The sequence below is a fragment of the Camelus dromedarius genome, chromosome 6 (assembly GCF_036321535.1).
Source record: "Camelus dromedarius isolate mCamDro1 chromosome 6, mCamDro1.pat, whole genome shotgun sequence".
NCBI lineage: Eukaryota > Metazoa > Chordata > Mammalia > Artiodactyla > Camelidae > Camelus > Camelus dromedarius.
The window spans coordinates 48037312-48056538 of NC_087441.1; the positions used below are offsets into that span (position 1 = coordinate 48037312).

The 19227-nt window shown below is 34.1% G+C and overlaps 1 protein-coding gene across 1 annotated transcript in view; it reads right to left on the reverse strand.

Moving 5' to 3' along the window:
* Nucleotides 1-15322, reverse strand: part of LIN28B (lin-28 homolog B) — a 101587-nt gene extending 86265 nt beyond the window's left edge. The window contains exons 1-2 of the mRNA XM_064487121.1: nucleotides 15057-15322; nucleotides 14045-14232 (exon numbers count right to left, since the gene is read on the reverse strand). Coding sequence (XP_064343191.1) covers nucleotides 14045-14232; nucleotides 15057-15066 — 198 coding nt within the window. The 5' untranslated portion in view covers nucleotides 15067-15322. The remainder of the gene's footprint in view (nucleotides 1-14044; nucleotides 14233-15056) is intronic.
* Between the last annotated feature and the right edge of the window lie 3905 nt (nucleotides 15323-19227).

Below are 19227 nucleotides of genomic sequence, written 5' to 3' on the forward strand. Positions count from 1 at the left end.
CCTTTTCTTCATAGCACTCATAGTGGTTTTTATTTTACTTTCATTTGTGTGATCTGATTGTCTGTCTCTCCTACTGTTCTTTAAACTCCATGATGTCAGAATCCCTCCCCGCTTTCAGCTCACAATTGAATCTCCAGCACTGAGCATAAGATAAGCACAGTAATACAAAATTATAACAGCTGAAAATGTGGCTGGAACCCAGAGATTCAAGAGCACTGCTCTGGAGTCATACTGCTGGCTCAATTGTGTGAAATTAGGAAACTAGCCAGTCTAAGATCATTTTTTTCATCCGTAAAAATGAGACAATAATAGTAACTATCTTTTAGAGTTGTGAAATTTAATGGCTGGTAAACACTTAGCACAATACTTTGCACATGCACTCCATAAAACTTACAGGATACTATCCTTATCATTCTGTTATTGTTACTGATGCCACGATCACTATCATTGCTACAGTACTGATTGGCTGTAGCTGAAGGGTTCTGTTGTGCTGGCAGAACAGAAACCTTGATTGAGGGGAGTTACACCAGACTCTCTGGATGATCGGGAGACAAGATCAAATGATGGCAAACTGGGGTCTATTCCCAGGGAATGGTTGTAGTAAGAACTTAGTATTAGCCAGTAGTTAAAACAAAACAAACAAATGTTTGCTGATCTGGAGAGGGGCTAGACTAATGGAAAGGAGTACATGATTATATCTAGCTGCATTTTTAAGGATATTCTATCAAAAGATTGCTTATACTTACCATTTTTATATTACCTTCGGTATGCTTGCAATTATGTTACAGTTTTGTATTTGTCCTATTAGTAAATACCATTTGGAAGTTTCAAAGTATCTCTGGTTCATTCCATAAAAGATAAGTTTTATGCAATATTCACTTTTATCTTTCAGGTATAAATAATATCTTCTAAAATCCTCTTTAAGCTAATTGTGAGATTCCATGACCTTTCTGCTTACTTTTGTCAAACTAGGATCAACGAGTACGAGAGACTTACATGCACACTGGAGCCACATAAAAGGATTGCCCTTTAAGATGAAGAAATACTAGCAGAAATACCTACAGCACAATAAAAAAAAAAAAAGTGGGCCCTTCAGCAATCTTACACTACAGTTTATAATGTTTACATTCCTGAACCTGCATTTTCTTGCTCACCTTGAAACAACAAAAAAAGGAATTCATGAACAATCTCTCTAAGGAAGCAAAGAATTAAAACATTTCCAGATCTATCGATATCAATTTATTTTCATTGTTAGCCTGTATTTTATGAGTCAGTTCATGGTTTAAAAAAACTCTCTAGGCAAAAATGTGCTAGATACACAAACACTATCTTTAGATGACAAATGATACAGAGTAAAACATTTCATATATACTTTCTTTGGAAATTTAGGAAAATATTACAAAGTGTTTAGAAATGTTAAAATTATCTAATCATCCATTGATTTGTTCAGAACTCAAATCTTCTCTTCAATGTTAGGAAAATCACTGGCAACAGCCTTTAGAAAAAGTATAAAAGGTTTAACCAAAGCTAAGAGAGAAAAGTGGTGATGGACTAGATCTGACTTTGCTAATGCCTAAAACAGACAAAGTAGACTTCTTTTTTTACATAACACCACAATATCCACCTCTACCAAAAATAAATTCTAAATTAATTTAAAATACATTAGATAAACTAATATCTGTTATTAACCTCTTCTCAACTACACTCTTCTCCAAGGGATGATACTTCTGCTAAAGACAGACACTTTCTGCTGAGTGATTGCTTTTTCCTGGTATCTCTAGAGCTAGGGCCCCAGGCTTCCTTCCCGAAGGGGAGTGGGGGAGGGGAAAGAGGAGAGAAGGACACTAAAGAGAGACCACTTAGGGCCTTAATAATTCCTGTGGCAACCAAACAATGTTAGGGCAGGGAATAATTTGGGGACAACATAATGCTTTAATAATTAGATAATTTCTTTTCTCAACTTACAGCTAAAAATTGAAATATATATGTGTATGTGTTTATATATCAAAATGATGAATTCTATCCTATTAAAATCTTACTCTGAAAACATTATCCCATGTCTTATGAGATTTTCCAAAAATCCTTTGGATTTTGTAAATTCGGGTAATTGAATACATGTTGAATGCTAAATCTCATAGACAATTCTAGATTACCTCTAGGGATATTAATAATTTAATAGTGACCAGATACTTTAAAAAGTAAAGGCAGAAAATGTGGAAAAGTAGTTTATACCTAAGAAGACAATTTCCCAAACGTTATTTGTTAAGATTTTTAAATTTTAGAGTATCTTTTAAAAACTAAATACCCAACCCTAAACTGAAGAACATGTACTGAAACAAATGTCCTTATTTACTTGGCCTTTCACATATTTCAACAATTTGAAAAATTATTTCCCATTTATTAGAAAGTTTATTTTAGGAGAAAGAAAACCCAGAAAGCAAATCATTCATCAACCATGTATTTACAATAACCCCCATGAAAACAAGCAGCAATAGCCCCACAAGTACATGAGCCTTGTACTTCTGATTAAACATGAAGGCACTTCAAGCCATATGAACTCATTTTAAAAACTACTTTTCTCCACACAAGTTAAAGTAAACTTTTGCAGGAAGAAAATAGAGTTATAAAGTCATAAAGGGGAAAGCACTCAACTTTTCAGTTTCTAACATCGGACTTTGTTAGGGGGTGAAAAAAAGCATGTGGCATACAAAAAAACCTAGTAGTAATTTTTTAAAATTAGACTTTGTTTCTTAATCCTTTTATTTTAAACTCACAGTGACACTAAGATACTAACTGGCTTATTTCAACAAAAAATATCGGTACTAATTTGAATACTTAATAGATTGTGGGTGTTTTATGAATACTTTGCTATTCACATAATAAATGAAGGAGTATCACAGATTTGAAAGAGTCAGTATCCTAAACTTTCCCCAAACCAACTACTACTGACAATTTAAAAGTTTAAAAAAAATCAATAAATATTTAAAAGTTAATAAATGAAATAAACTGAAGTTCAAATATTCACCTGTAAAGCACATGCAAAGTAAATCATTTACTATACATTTCAATGTCAATGAAAGCATGGACCAGCACAATACAGAATTCATATCAGATCCTAGTTTTTGAGAAACTGATAACCCAGTGTTGTTAAACTTAAGCAGCTTTTCTTTATATCTCAACAAATTTTTCATATTAAAAAATGTTTACTAACCAATTTATCTTGGATAATAGTAAAAATCAGATTAACTATTATTGCCTTTTAAGATCTACAAGACTATGAAGATGTAAGGAACAATTTTTTTTTCTGTAAAAATAGTCTAACATTTTATTACAAAACAACATTTTGAATAAAAATGCATACAGGATTGTAAAATACTATAGGATTCTTCTTAGAAGTCCATTGAAAGTACTTTCATGAAAATATCATGTGTCAAAGAACGTTATATTTTAAAAATCATTAAGAGTACACTTCTTTTAGAACTACTGGTTTAAAAAATATTTTAGACAGCTATACTGTTTACTAAAATAGAATTTAAATGCTTGGAAAAGTAGATTAACAACAAATCAAAATAACTTTTAAGTTTTTAATGGTAAATTATAACATCATGACTAAATCACCAAACTGGGACTAAACATCAACATTTATCCTCATGTTATCTAACTTCACAGTAAAATATTAGTCTGATGTAAATATTCTAAGAGGTGGATTGCATTTTCTCCCTACCAGCTAGTTACACTGCTTATTATTACAGAGAGAGGAGGCAGAAGAGGAGCAAAAAAATATGTATATCTAACTAGTTCCTTTTCATATTTACATGAATTCTGGAAAATATTTCTTTTTTTCATCTCAGCAATTTTTTTCCTTGATAAAATCATCCCAAACACCACCCCTACTTTCTCTATACTGAGTTCTGAGAAATACGCTTCAGTTTAGAAACCTCAAATGATGCTACAAGATAACTGAGAGAAAAATAAGTACACATGGTGCAGATAAAAAGATCAGTATTGTTTTTTAAGCCTAATTTAGTAACCTTTTTTGGCTTCCTAAAAAACTGCATGGGTGTAAAATAAGGTGCAGTTGTTCAAAACAAATATTGTAATGTATAAAACACATAAATTAAATAAGAGGCACACTAGAATACATATTTCATGTAAATGTAAAACTTTGATATCTTATGTATTTTGAGATTCACTTCAACCCCATGTAACTAACTCAAAGGGAAGTCACATGACTTACAAATGAAAGAGAAAGAACAGTTTTCTTTCCTTTCCTTTCTACAGGAAGAAACAAAAGCTGGGTATTAGCTATCCAAGGCCAATGGGTGGGGCCTGCAAGCCAAAAAGCTGAAATGGATTGAGGTTAATCTTAATGGGGGCCCGTTAACCTTCTGAAAGCATCAAAAATGTGAAAAATGCAACCAGTGCTGGCATGAAATAACAAGCATTTAATGTAAATTAGGTTTTACAACTAGAAAATTCTACAGGGACATAATTCAGTTTATAAACACTACTGCTGCTCTTGTTGGGGGTAAAATCACCTAACTGATTTGCTACACAGATACACACACCATCCCCCACTGGCACACAGATACTTCACAAGCTTCTTGAATAAATAGGAGTATCCAATGTCCAGGGTGATGGGTGGTCCTGAGGTCCTGAACCAGAGCTGTATACTTTTAAGGGATGCTGAGATAAGAACAAAGTGTTTTGTGTTTGTTTAAACCTGGGTCTATATTTAAAGTCTTTACACCATTATTGATACAGTTCATAAACTTGTGCTATAATTGATTCAGGCAAATTTTAAGTGTTGGCATAAATGCTAGAAATTAAGCACATAAAACCAAAGTACTTTGGCGCTTTTATTGATCTGATTCAAATTAACTAATTCAATTTACCTAAAAGTAATCACATTTCTAAGGTGTGAAATCTCAACCCGAGACAGAATATCATATTGCCACACTTTCACTACCAAAAGGATGTTTTTCTAATATCTAATGAAATAATATGTATTTAAACAAAATTACTTACATCAAATAAGCGGCAATGCCATGAAAAACTCCTACAAATAGTGAAATTAACCCATGTGGAGTCACAATCAAGCATCAACAATTATGCCCATTTTTATTCTCCAGGCTTTATTATTAGTCTACTATAAAGAGATTTTTTTGCAAAGCAGAAAGGCAGGATTTACAAGTGGCCCAAGGAAAAGATAAGCGATGAATAGTTCTGACCCCAGTTTCTCTGGTTTGATCAAGTGGGTCTGCAACCTGAGCCAAAGGGCGCAAATTCCTCACCATTCAAAATTCTTCAATGGCATGGGGGAGGAAACAGTGAAAGGGGCAAACATGCAAATCCAACTGTCCTTAGATTTAGTATTCAGCTAAAATTTGTAATTAGTGAGCTAAAAAAAAAAAAAATGAGGTCAAAACTGTGATTAAATTTCTGACTCATAGTTTAACCAGTCCTACAAAGAGAAGCTTTTTGTCTCTTCTTGTTAGACATGAAAAAAGATTCATTCATTTATCATTTTAAATGTTTGGCTTATGCTGAACTGTGTTAGGTATGTGTCTCTAGTATCTTTTAATCTATTTAAAGGAGTTGCTGAAAAGTGGAATTAGTTTCCAAGCACCAGTGTTTCCATACTGTAAGCAAAATGATGTATTATTAAAATCCTAGCTGGGGAAAAAAGTTGATAGAATTAATTCATTCCAAGTTTTAAAACACATCAATGATCTATTAAGTATTTAAAGTGATAGATATAACTGGTGTTGGCAGATTTCTGTTACAGACTGAAATAAGGATACAGATAATTCATTTGAATGAAAACATGTTAAAAGAATTTAGGAATTATAGAATCTAGGAACATTCTAGCTACTAGCAGTAATGGCTTAGGTAATTGCTTACAAAGCTTAAGAAATGGTCATGAACAAATCATGGCCAAAGTAAATTATTTTGAAATTTACACAGAGTTTTTATATAATGTAGAATAAAACTGAACAAAAATCTTACAGTTATTAGCAAATTAAACTTACAAGATTTTGAAACAGAAGCTAACTTTAACAAAAGTAATACATTTCAGTAGGGTTTGATTTTAAAACATGTCTTATAACAAAAAGTTAGAGCAGCTGGTAAAAATTAAGTATATTTTTTAATAGCATCATAAAATAATTCTCAGCAATAGTAAACATAGTTTCTATGCATGAAATCTGAAAACTGTATATTTTATGACTGATGAAAAATCACTGTATTTAGCTCAAAAGTTTAAAAACATTTATTGTTTCATTATAATAATCCCCAAATGATGGCTGGAGGATGCATAATTAAACTTTGTAAAAAGAAAGTAAATAGTACACAGGAAAAATGAGCCTTTGCTTCATACCTTGTATGAAAAGAATGAGAATTGGAAAAATCTTATTTAAAAGTTTGCTAAAAGGAAGAAACCAGAAAGAATACATAGCAATCTGGAGGGAAGAACTCTTAAATCTATCATTGAACACTGCTTTATACTTAGTATGTGATCAATAAGAGTAATTGACTAGATAAATTATTCAATCAGAAATTTTTCTAAATACTTTTATATAACAGTAAGCCATCTTGCTGGGTTATACCTCTATGAATACTTGTACAAAAACTCAGGTGACACAGAAGTTCACTAAGCTTCTAACATGAAGTATGAGTATCAATAACCCTAATTATGCCCTTTAGGTAAGCAGTGAATTTATATTGTATGAAAAAATACCATAAGGATAAATGAAATTAAAATTGAAGTTTAGTTAAATGTATGCTAATTAATCTCATTTTCACAAACACAGAAACTACTCGTAAAAAGATCACTGCCAAGCAGAAATAAAGAGAAACGACAAAAAAGAAAAAAGAAAAAAAAGAAAAGAAGTGTGGATTGTTCTTGATAAGGGATACTGAATTGTAGCTTATATCAAAAGAGGCAAAGTTAAATGGAACCAGGTTAGTTAAGCAGTTAATATGACATATCAATATTGACTAGGACAACTGAGCCTCCCTTTCAAAGGTGACTACAAATGGGCACAAGGGAACATTTTTGGGGTGATGAAATGTTCTGTATCATGATTGTGGTGGTGGTTACACAATTTGTCAAAACTCATCTCATTGTATACTTAAATTTGGTGAATTTTATCCTATGTAAATTATACCTCAATTAAGTTGACAGGGCAAAAGAAATGATATGAGCTTACAATCTTCTAAAAATTCTGACAATGATTTATATAGTGAAAGTATTAATAAAAATACAGTCCTTGAAATAAAGATTAAATTAAACCTGGGATGGTTGCAATTCTTAAATTATTTTCACATATGCTTCAATTGACCATAAGATACTACTGACCACATTTTAACGTTGGGAACACTGAAGCTCCTCAGAAATGACTAGCCAAAAGTAAGAAACCCACCAAGTGGTACAGTCAAATTCAAACCTTCATTTCTGATACATTCTCACCTCACTCTACCACATGACATCTCCTTTGTAGTAATAACTATGGACAAACATTGCTGAGATCTTACTATCTGCCAAACTCTGTGTTAAATGCTTTACATGTGTAATAACATTTAATCCTCATAATAACCCTGTACAAAGTGGGTACTTTTTTTTGTCACTTCCTTTGTAACATACTCAGACACCAACAAGGTAACTTCCCCTACAGACATATAACAAACTGGGATTTCAACCCTGATCTATTAGACCAGACTCTATACCATTGTATAGTATCCCACAAGGATTAAATATTAATAGAGCAACAGGTATTAAATTATCACAGCCGGTCTATTTAAGACAACATTTTTTCCTTAGGCTATACTGAAGAATACACACATATATGGATACGTATACCTGAATACACAAGTAAAATCTCACAACACAACAAACTATTAAAACAAAAATATCTGCATAACAAAATTATTTCCAAGCCTCAGTTTATATCATGATGTTTTAAACAATAGTTTACCATAAAATTATAATAAAAAGGCTTGCAGTTCCCTATAACAGAAATTAAGCTATTAATATTATGGAACACATTTTGCCCAATTTTAAAGATACTATATAAAAGAAGATACCAATTTAATTTTTCCCTATGAATATATGCCACTAAACATAACTTATCCATGATTCTAGTGTGGCAAAGACTAGTTTACTTACATTTATTCAACACATACTTGCTAGGCTATTTGTATAACAGTATCTCTTCTCTTCATAACAACTGAAGTTAGGTATTGTTATTCCAGTTTGCAGCTGATTGTAGACAGAAAAAAGACTAAAGCTATCAATTATCTATAAATCTTATTTGAGGCAGTATTTCCAAATTGTCAAATATTTAGATATGGGAGGTCAATCATCAGATAATCTTCCAACTTGTTGCTAGATAGAAGATTAATCCTGACGTATCTAAATGCAATATAACAAACACTCTGGTTACTCATTTGATAAAAGTACTCTTTAAAAGATTATTTCTAAATGTACCCCACTGACCTACAGTGTATTTTCTTGGACAAATTACTATTATCAGTTTTTTTCTGGTATTAGCAGATGTTATAATGAAATTATTTTAGAGAAGAATATAAATCACTTAAGTTTCTTATGGACAATATATGTTAAAATGCCAAAACCTTTAGCAACTACATATTGAACAAGCTGAACTTTCAGTTACTTAAAATTCAGTGAGAAATATCAATATTTAGTTCCAAATCAAGTCTGTAGAACATCATATTGAAAGTAATAAATTTCCAGTTTAATTAAACAGAAATATTTGTTTAAGTTATACTTGGTTTAGAAATAAAAATATAGTAACCATATTTGTAACTAGTAACTTTTATATTTACCACAAATAACTTTAAACTTATCTCATTTACAATACCAACAAAACTGCTCAGTTAAGATAAACAAAACTATCTGTAATATTTATGTAATTTCTGAACAGGAATAAGAATTCAACCAAATTCAAATAATAAAGATTTCTTGCTGCCCAAAAGCAACAAAATTCACAACAAAGGACTAAAATGTTGAGTGTAGGTAACCTAAGTTTTTAACTTTTAAAAACCCAAGAACTCTGAAATGAGTTAAAGATAAGTTACAGATATTATGCTAAATACTTGCCACTTATATATTTGTTTAAAGAACAATTCTTGGATCAACTGCCTTCATTTGCTATGAATGGTCTTTAAAAAAGAAGAATCAAAAATAAGAGGAAAATATTTAAGAGTTACATCGATAATCTTTAAAATGAAGTGGGAAGACTATGTCTTAATTATTCACCCAATTCACATTTCATGTTTAAAATGAATGAGAGTATCTTTTAGAAGTATTCAAAAAAGGTCTTGAAAATGGACCAACATTTGAAAATCAGAAGGAAAGTATCCAGTATCTTTTAAGACAATTAAAGTCTTATAAAATTTTTACTTAAATGCTTTTAAATGTGATTTGATGATTAAATGGCTTTAGAACATTTCATTTGGGATTCTCCTGAACTGTCAACAGAGTAAATAATCTTGAAAATGTGGTAGCTTTAGGAAACATTTTCAAAATATTAAACTTACTAACAAATGAGCTGTAACTGTTATATGATCAAATTTTTTTAATTCCCAAGATTTCTCTATCTAAATATATTTTTGATACTGACATTTTCAAAGGTCCCAAGAATAATAAAAATCACATCTAGTCTGCATGTGAGAAGTGTTTTCATGTTAAACTATGACAAAAGGTAGCTACCAAAATGGTAATTAAATAATTATGAAAAGCCCTTAAACATGAACATATTGGAAAAAAAAACTTAAGCATTAGCATATTGGAGTAAATTTATTTTCATAACTGTGTAACCAATTAGTGTTCAAAACACTAAGACATGAACTCTATGTCACACTAATTGAACTATGTAAAATACTTCAACTTTCAAATATTTAAATATTAGTCATCTCTAAATATTTTCATATCCTATACAGTCAGTAAAAATGCTTTCAACTTATCTCATTTACAATAATTCTTATTTCTTCGATTTCCATTACTCCTTGAAATGTTTTCTGAGCAAAGTAATCAAAGAAACATAAATATATAAAATCTTTGTAATAGAGATTTGTATTCTCCATAAAAACCAACATATAAACCAGAAATAAAGAGCATAAGAAGAAAACATCAATACTTGAAAAGTAAATGAAGAATTCAAAACCAAATTAAAATAAATATTTAAGCTTACTGAGTAATGGTAACTAAATTGCAGTCATTTTGAAATTACTCTTTGGAAAAAAAATTATTACATAAACTGTGAAATAAATGAAATACATTTATGTCAAAAATACTTTGTACCATATTTGATGGCAAAGAATCTCAAATATATAACCCAACAAGAAAATACTATTATATAAATGAGCTAAAGAGAGTAATAAGGAGAATGGATTCTAGCCCTCCCCTGAACAAATAAAGTTCAAATGATCATTTTATCTAATTAGTTAAGATAATGACTTTGAAAATAACAGTGGATGCAAATTTTTAAAAACTTACTAATAACAATAAACTGATAGGAGTATTAATTATTAGCACTTACAAAATAATTAATTCTAATTGATGAAATCACCTTAGTAAGAACTTAAGACTTACAAATCTGTATTAATCATGCATATTCTTACTTCAATTGAGAAACAAAACTGTTTTGCATTAGATGTTTAAGTAAGAAATTCCTACAAATTTATCTTATTTACAAACTAAATCATCATGAAAAATTTTAAATATTAAAAATTTTAAGGAACACTTCAAAAACAGTGAGCTGTGACAAAATTCACAAATATAATATTTATACATTTTGTTAAATTGCTTTAAAATATTGAATGCTATCGATGTTTCAGTATTAAAATGTGTAATAATACATCTCTTCATTACAAATCCATAAAAATACGATCATTTAAATCACAAGTGAACATTAGGAAGCCCAGTGGAGACTGTCCTTTTAAACCAGTGGTCCCACACCATCCTCAAACAGCAGAGTCTCACTACATTTACCAACAAGTCTGAAGATAGAGAAAGTACAGCACCTAAGTCTTGCGTTTATTTTTGAGGAGTTGGCAACATCACAGAAACTAAAAGAAAGTTTGATTGTACTACTGCCAACAAATTTTAAATAGAATTACATAACTGTAAATGTACAGCTCTATTTTAAGAATGCACTCACACATAAACTCTCTTCATTTCATAGCAACAGAATTGTTTTTGATGTGCAGCTTTTTGCAGTCAAGATTTTTAAAGGAGGAAAAGACATCCTCAGTACCCTAGCATGAATTTTTAAATATTATCTTAAAGAAACTAAAATCATTTTTTAATTTCCCCAAATACATATTATTAAAAACATGTTTCAAAACACTTTTAAAAAATCCAGACACATGTACTTTTAAACAGTCAAAAAAGACTATTTCATATATTTAAAATAATGACTAGATACTGTTCCAGTTGAACATTTAAAATTTCTAATTATCTATGATGCCTATTCTTTCATAACAAAATAGCATAGACACATAATGGAGAAAAAAATCTAATTTATAATTATACATAAAAACTACTATACTTTCAGAAACGTTCATACAGCAGATATGGCAGCTAACATAGTAACTTTTAAAATGTTTTAAAAACTTTCATAAAATGGTCCTGAATTGCAACCTGATGGTGGTAAGTGATGCTCACATGATACCTGCACACATCAGTGATGGCCATCTAACTGTTACTTGTAGTTATTTGGCTAAAGTTAGTAGGATCCTGCCTTCTTCAAAACAATTATTCTTATGATTTATATGTAACTTAGATAAGTTTCCAGAAACCCTTTCACCTAGGCATCGAAGTCGAGAAGGAAAAAAACAAACAAACAAACACAAAGCAACTGATTCTAAACAATTTTCCCTAGGAAAAAACAGAAATACATTTCAAAAAACAAATACTGTAATCATCAAAAAGAAAATGTCCTAGAATGCCACTTTCTAATTTTAAATTTAAAGATTATTACTGCACTAGTTTTTTAATCACAAAATTGCTAATACCTAAGTTTTATTGACTTTTTACATACTTCTTCCTAATGATGTATCCAGATATATTCTTATGAACAATACAAATATACATATTTTGAGAGAATTTTTATCACAAACATGATTTTAATATTGTTCTGTTAGTAAATACATCATGTTTAAGTAAATCTAATACAAAGAATCACTGTTTGTTCTCTAGAAACTGTTCCCTATCTATACAAAAAATATTTTCCAGCAATATAGCATTTAATTCAGACAATATAGGAATGTTTCATCAACATGTAACCATTAAATAGCTTAAATTTGGATGTCTCATGCTTCTAATCATTAAAGTCAGTTAGTAAAATGTCTAATATTTGAATATATTAAAAGGTAAACAGAGAAAATCAAATTATAACAAGGTGAACTCAGACAAAGAAGAAAAGGGCTATTTTTTTTTCATTCATCTATAAAACAAATTTATGAGATTGTAAAAAACAATTTAACAACCCAAAGAAGGTTCAAAGGAGGGAAAGCCAGAGCCTGAGAGAAAATGGATTTGTCAATGATTTCAGCCATTCAGGTTAGGGAGGGAAAAAAGCAGAAAATGTGGCTTCATTTTGCCCTATAAAGTAGGAGGCATAAAATCCAGTAGCCTGTCTGTGGACCTCTATTTATGTATTTAAACCCTGTTTCAATTCACAGATTATGCTGATCCTACCACATGTAAACAACCAATAATGATGGCCAGGCCTTTAGGAAAGGAAAACACACACCACACAGCAAGGTCAGGAAGCTACCAAGTACACAGGACAACAGATCAAAACAGAATGGTTTCATATGTTTCTATTGTTTATATACTTAATTTGAAGATGATATTCCTTATGGGGGAAAGGAGGTTGTAAATTATTGCTGGGAACATGCAACACACTATCAAACAAAACACATAATTTTCATGCAAATATACCAAGTATTTCCTGCATGTATCTACGTCAGGCAACCAGTAGTACAGATACGCATTCATCCAATTCTTTTTACTTCAGATGTCCAGCTAAAATAAACCTCTTTAGTCCTAAATTCTTTTACTCCTATTTAAAAATTCATTACAGATATTTTATATTTATTTAACTTCTTTCGATGAAATAATCAAGTTTGCAAACTGTAAATACCTTTTTCACTAAGAGATTAAGCGAGAGAGAAGTGAAAGGGGAGAGGTATTAATTTACTTGTTTCTGGGCAAAATTTCAAAAATGAGAAGCAATGACATTCAATTTGGTATTTAAGTATCTTAAAAAATTACAACACACTATAAGCAGTGGTGGAAATTTACCCCAAGTAGCCGACTAGCACATTTTAAACACACAAACTAGAGCCGCCTCTGGCCACATGTTTTTTTGAGTGCAGTCTCTTAAAGAGACAGTGTCCTTGGACCTATGCCCTACAGGGAGCACATTTCTAAAACGTTTGATTAGCAAGAATCCTCTCTTGCATTTCAAGTCCCTACTAGGCCAACAATGTTCTACGTTATTTTACTGTGAAATCAAATTATTTTAATTTGAATCTACAAATGACTACCAGGCAGGCAGAGATGAAAAAATAGGGGAAGATACTGTGATTAGAGGTGCCTAAATTAAGGGGACACGTAGGTTACTTATAACAGCAATTTGGCTTTTTCTTTTAACTTAAAATGATCACTGTTTCTTCGTTCATCTCCCCCTCACTGCCCAGGCATACACCAGAGAATGTATTGTAACCAATAACACCGGAAGCTACACCACGGCAATTTCTCTGTCGAATGAAGAGGGGAACTTGCTGAATAAAGTCAGCCAGCACCCAGCAGTGAAATTTCAAAGAATTCATTTTCTGCTCAGAAGAAGACACCCAGGAAGGAGCCCATGCACATACGCTAAGAACTGGATTCACTCGTGACTGTAAGGAAGATTTTGAAGGGCACCTTATCATAAGTCCACTGGCAAAACTACCAATCAACTCCTCCAGATGGAAAAAGGTGAAGACGGAAAAAACGAAAAGTTTGGCTTACTTGGTGTACAAATACATCGACAGGAATATCCAAGGGGCTTCCCTCTCGGTTTACCATGGAGATGAATCCAAATCCCATCCGCACATTGAACCATTTACAGTGGCCGGTTCCGTGCAAAACCTGGGATTCCTCCTCTGCCTGCTCCGGCAGCTTCCCGGGCTCTTCTCCACCACCTTTGGTTGCCCCGCCTGAGTAGAACAGGACAAAAAAAGTCAGTTAGTCTGTATTCCCGCACTGTTCACTGGAAGAGGGGGAAAAAAACAGCTTGGGATGAGGGTAGGGGATGGGAAATGGGAAAAAAAGCTATTAAATGGTTGATTCCTTCTTTTTTCCTGCAGAAAATATTTAAAATGAAAGGGTTAAAGGGGAAGTGGGGGAGGGAGGGAGCCACACTGTTCTATCGATTACAACTTCCACGTTTCTGTACATACGTGTACTTTTTCATTTAACTCCGTTTTTCAGCCACATATTACAGTACAGCATGCAATACTTTACTTGCATATTGCTGATTTAACACTGATCCCATTTACAAAGAAAAAATTTTCAGCGAAAGTACTCTCCCGCGGGCACGAGGAGGAAAGAAACCGTGAAGATGGTTAGAACGAGTTAATGCACATGCGGCTGCAGTGAATCCAGGGTTATTTGCAATGTGCATTCCCCTCCCCCCCAATAACTTTCAATTAAAGTTGGGGTGGAATGGGGGAGGGGGCAGGTGTACAAAAGTTTTCTTGGGCTCACTAACTGAAACTGCGCTTAATCACACTCAAACAATTCAAACAATAGCCCCCTGAAAGCTTTTCAAGTTGTGAATCAGTGTGGGCGGTACAAAACATTTTTGGAGATCTATAACAATAGGTTGCAGAAAGCCCCACTGCGCGATGGGGGGTGGGGGTATTGCCCAGTATTGGGGTAAAAGGGGAAGAGGGGGACGGGCAAAGAAGGGTGGGAGAGGGGGATGGGGGGAGAAAGCAAGAGAGAAAATCACAGTAAAACAATAGAAAAGAAAATTAACCTTCGGCCATGTTGCCCCACGGGCCCTCTGCTCCAAACTCGTGAGATGAAAACTTTCCCTTTGGAACGGAGTGATCTTCTGCATCAATCTAACATCTTGATTTTGTGCGATCACAAATTTAGCTCGCATGGTCTAATGTGCTTTCCCTCTTTTGATTTTTTTCTCTTCTCTCTCCAGTTTCTGGCCCCCTGAGCACACGTGACTTTGTCAATTACATGCTTTCTTGCTACTAATTTCACCTCGGATCCTTAAGGGGCTGGCAAGAGGAAGAGATAACCAATCGCCATTTCATCTATGCTGACATCAAAATAATTTATGAATGAACACGAAAAACTCAAACATGTTATCTTTAAGACAATTTGGGACGCTTCTTTACGATAAATCAGAATGCTGATTTCGTGCTTTTACTTAAACACAATGGAGAGCCCTTGTGAATCGTCGATTTAGAAAAACGGCAGTCATATATGTGCACACGCGTGCCTTACACACAAGCCTGTCTAAATAATCTCATTTAGGGGGGAAAAGCCATTAAATAAAGCAACCGATGTTACGCTTTTTTTCCTCTAAGAATTCAGCTGCTCGGTAACAGTAAACCTGCTTGGGACGCAAATTTCATATTTAATTCAATTCTTATAGGAAATACATAATTTACAAAAGATCTAATTAAACGTAATTACATATTCATGAAACTTTAGATAATGGTAACCTATAGCTACAATAAGACAAAAGCACAAAATTACCTGACTGTGCTCTGAAATTTTTTTCAACTTTAAAATAAAATCCTACCGGAAAAATCGCTTATCACCTTCATGTAGTCAAATTGTGTTTAGGTTTACCATTTCGGAACATTTTGGAGGGGGTTGGTAAGGAATTGTACTTCACAGGTTTGTCCGCCATCTCTTTCCGGGGGAGGAGATGTGATTAATGACTTCCTAAATAACAGCCCAGTTTTCCAGCCTAACATAGAGTGAACCTCAATCAGTGGCGATTGTTCCCCAAGAGCAAGGCGACGTAGGGCAGAGAGGGGGAGGGGAGCGCCAGGCAGGGGAGGTGAAGAGGAGCCGCCAGCACTGGCGGCTGCAAAGCGGGAGAAAGAGGTGGGGGAGAAAACGGCAGGCGCGGGCAGGGGGAGAGGGTGAAAAAGAGGGGCAAGTGGGAAAAAAGGGTAACTTCCTATCGTATAGACTGGACTCTGACATTTAAAAAGTCCACTACCAGGGGATGGAAGAGTCATATAAACGAAAATTTAATAATAGATTAGGCTCCCACCTTCCCTTACCCGGCCCGCCCCCAGTTTGAAAATGCTTACCCTCTACCTTTAAAATTGGTTCAAACGATTGTTGATTACTAGATGCTGACACCAATATTGCCTCCCTCATCGACTATTACAGTAAATACTATAGGTCAACTAGAAAAGCTTGACTTCCTTTAGAATATGAAATACCACCAGAAATGCTTGATTTCCTTTAGAATATGAAATACCACCTATTTTTGAAACAGTAAAACGCACCACCACTCTTTCCCCACCCCACCCCCCACTTTCTTAAACAAGCAGTTTACGTAGAAACTGTACAGATACCACTTCCCTTCAGCAAAGCTACCAAGTTGACCCTCCCCCACCATACCCGCAATCCCCCTCCCGGTCTCGCCAAACATGTCCACACTCCTAACTCTTAACATTGTTTCACACAAACTAAAACACAGGGATTTTGAATGGAAAAGCTTTTGAAAACCCACATAATGCACTCTTTTGCACCTCCTTTCCATACTAAAAAACGAAATGTAAATTTATGTTCAGATCTGAAATAAATGCATTTATATAAATGTTATTTTCAACTGTTTGTGGTAAAAGGCGTCAATCGAGATTGATGAATTGGAAAGATATTTAATCTGTTTATTTCTTTTGTTGTTTCTCAAGAAAGAAGGCAAAGCCTTCTCATTTTATTTATTTGCAGGGGGAGGGATAACGATGTGCCAACTGGTACAGAGGAAAGAAAAACTAAAAATCCAAATGATTTTGCTAGAGTCCCAAAAAGCTTGAAGCTCTCAAAAATTTATTTGCTAACAAAATATTTATTAGGCATTATTTTAAGAGCAGAAATCAACTGATTACACCGACCTTAATGAAGTAACGAATGATGGTATTCTAGGTTCAATATTTTGAATAATATGAAAGAGAAAAACGACTTTTAATAACTTGTGTATATTTTCTTATTTTAAATGAAAGAATTGCTTTTAAAATCATCTTGTAACGGAAAAATAATCTGAAAAAGTATTCACGCAAGTTGAGGGAAATGTTACTATTTATGTAAAATTATCATAAAATTCACAGGCCAGTATAATCTATTTTTGTTATTGACACATTCATGGTAAACAATATTTTATCCGTTTATTTTTAATTAGAAAATTGTTTAACCATAAAAATCAGAGATGTGTAGGTGGTTTCTGAATCTGTCTTCCTTAAATGTGATGAAATTCCAACCTATAAATACACAGAGGAAAAGTGTGAAATACTGTAAGTGAACCACATTGAATGGTATGGTTATGAGATTCAGTCTTGCCTGATTGGGGGCCTCCAGTATTAGTGGAATTAAGGTAGGGTTCACTGGACTGGTCACTGGTGTCAGAGGTTATCGACTCATTCATTTCCTGAGAGGGACATCGGCCTTTCAAGTCAGGTAGAAGGCTTTTTCCAACTGGGAACTTTGAGAAATCCTCTAACATTCATTCACAAAGAATTTAAGGCAAATTCATTTACATACCTGGGGGAAGGGGGGAGGGTAAAAAAGAAAGGGTAAGAGTTGGGAAGAGGAGAGGGTGGGAGAAACAGGGAAGGGAACTGGGAAAAGAGGGAAGAAAAGTGAAGTGACAGAAAATATCAGTCCCCATTTCTGGGATATGGCACAGTTTTTTTTTTAAATAGATTCGTCTTTTCTGCTCCCCCCCCCAATCTTTTGAGCCTAAGATTCTTTTATAAAACTGACCATAATCTCTTTAAGCTCATAGAGTGCTTCTTTCACTTAAAATGGTCCCATGAATTTCCTAGAACGTTTTCCAATTTGTCACCTTCCTGAAGTCTTCTGGTTTTAATTTTTTTCTCATTTCCTACTTGTTTTTAGTGCCAGAAAGACCCATGCTTGACTCAAAACGCATGTTTTGTACTTGTGGAAGCCAAATGTTTCAGTAGCTTGATTTATCATACTTCTTTAAAAATGTCTTTAAAATGAGTTCAAGTAGGTACAAAGAATCGTCAAAGCACTAGGACGGGGGTGGGGGGATCAAGGAAATAACCTATCATACGCCCACTGGTTATCACAATCTAAGGTTTCTACATTTAAAAAACGAAGTGCACATTTTCTTTCTCTATCTTCCCTCCTTTTTTTTTTTTTTTTTTATAATTCCAACAGTACAATGCAAGGAGTCGAAAGAGGTGTCAGAGCACACCGTCGTTGTTTTCAACTATAAGCAATGAGTGACTTGTACTAAAGCAGAAACAATGCTTCGGTTCTTCTTAAAACTAGGAGGAGGGGCTGCGGCGAACGACTCCACCCGTGCTCTCCTCCTGGCAAATAAGGCCGGGGTCTGCAGCCCCGCGCCGCTCTCGTGACCGCGGACCTTCACGCGCACTCTGGCCCCGGGGTCGCCGAGACCCCCGGCCAGCGGATCTGCCCTTTCCCTCCACCGCCCGCCCCTACCACTTCCACTCCCCTTTCTCTCTCCAGTCACCTTTCCCTCTATTCACATCACCACCTCCTCTCTAGAAGTCCAGCCAGTCCAAAGGTTGATGATTTCTCACTAATTAGGGGACTTTCACGTTTGTCATTTTGTTCCGAAGAACACCAAACAAAAGAAACCTCTGCCTTCACCAGGATGAAGGCAACACTTGGCACAATCTACTACTTTTACTGCATTTCCAGATAATCTATTATTTATAATCTGACCCCTTTATCTGTGAGATGTCAGAGTCTCTGCAATCAGAAAAGTCAAGTCAAGGGGAAGGGGGGGCAGGAGAACCCGAGAAAATGTCCACACACTCCCCCTTCCCCAGGCCATGCCTAAAATGGAGCTGTCTTCAGACAGACCCCTGGCGCCGTCCTTTCGGGAAGCCGCGAAAATGCCGCCGCGCGCCTTTGGAGAATCAGGAAAAGCCGTCGGCGGGGAAGCGGGTGGG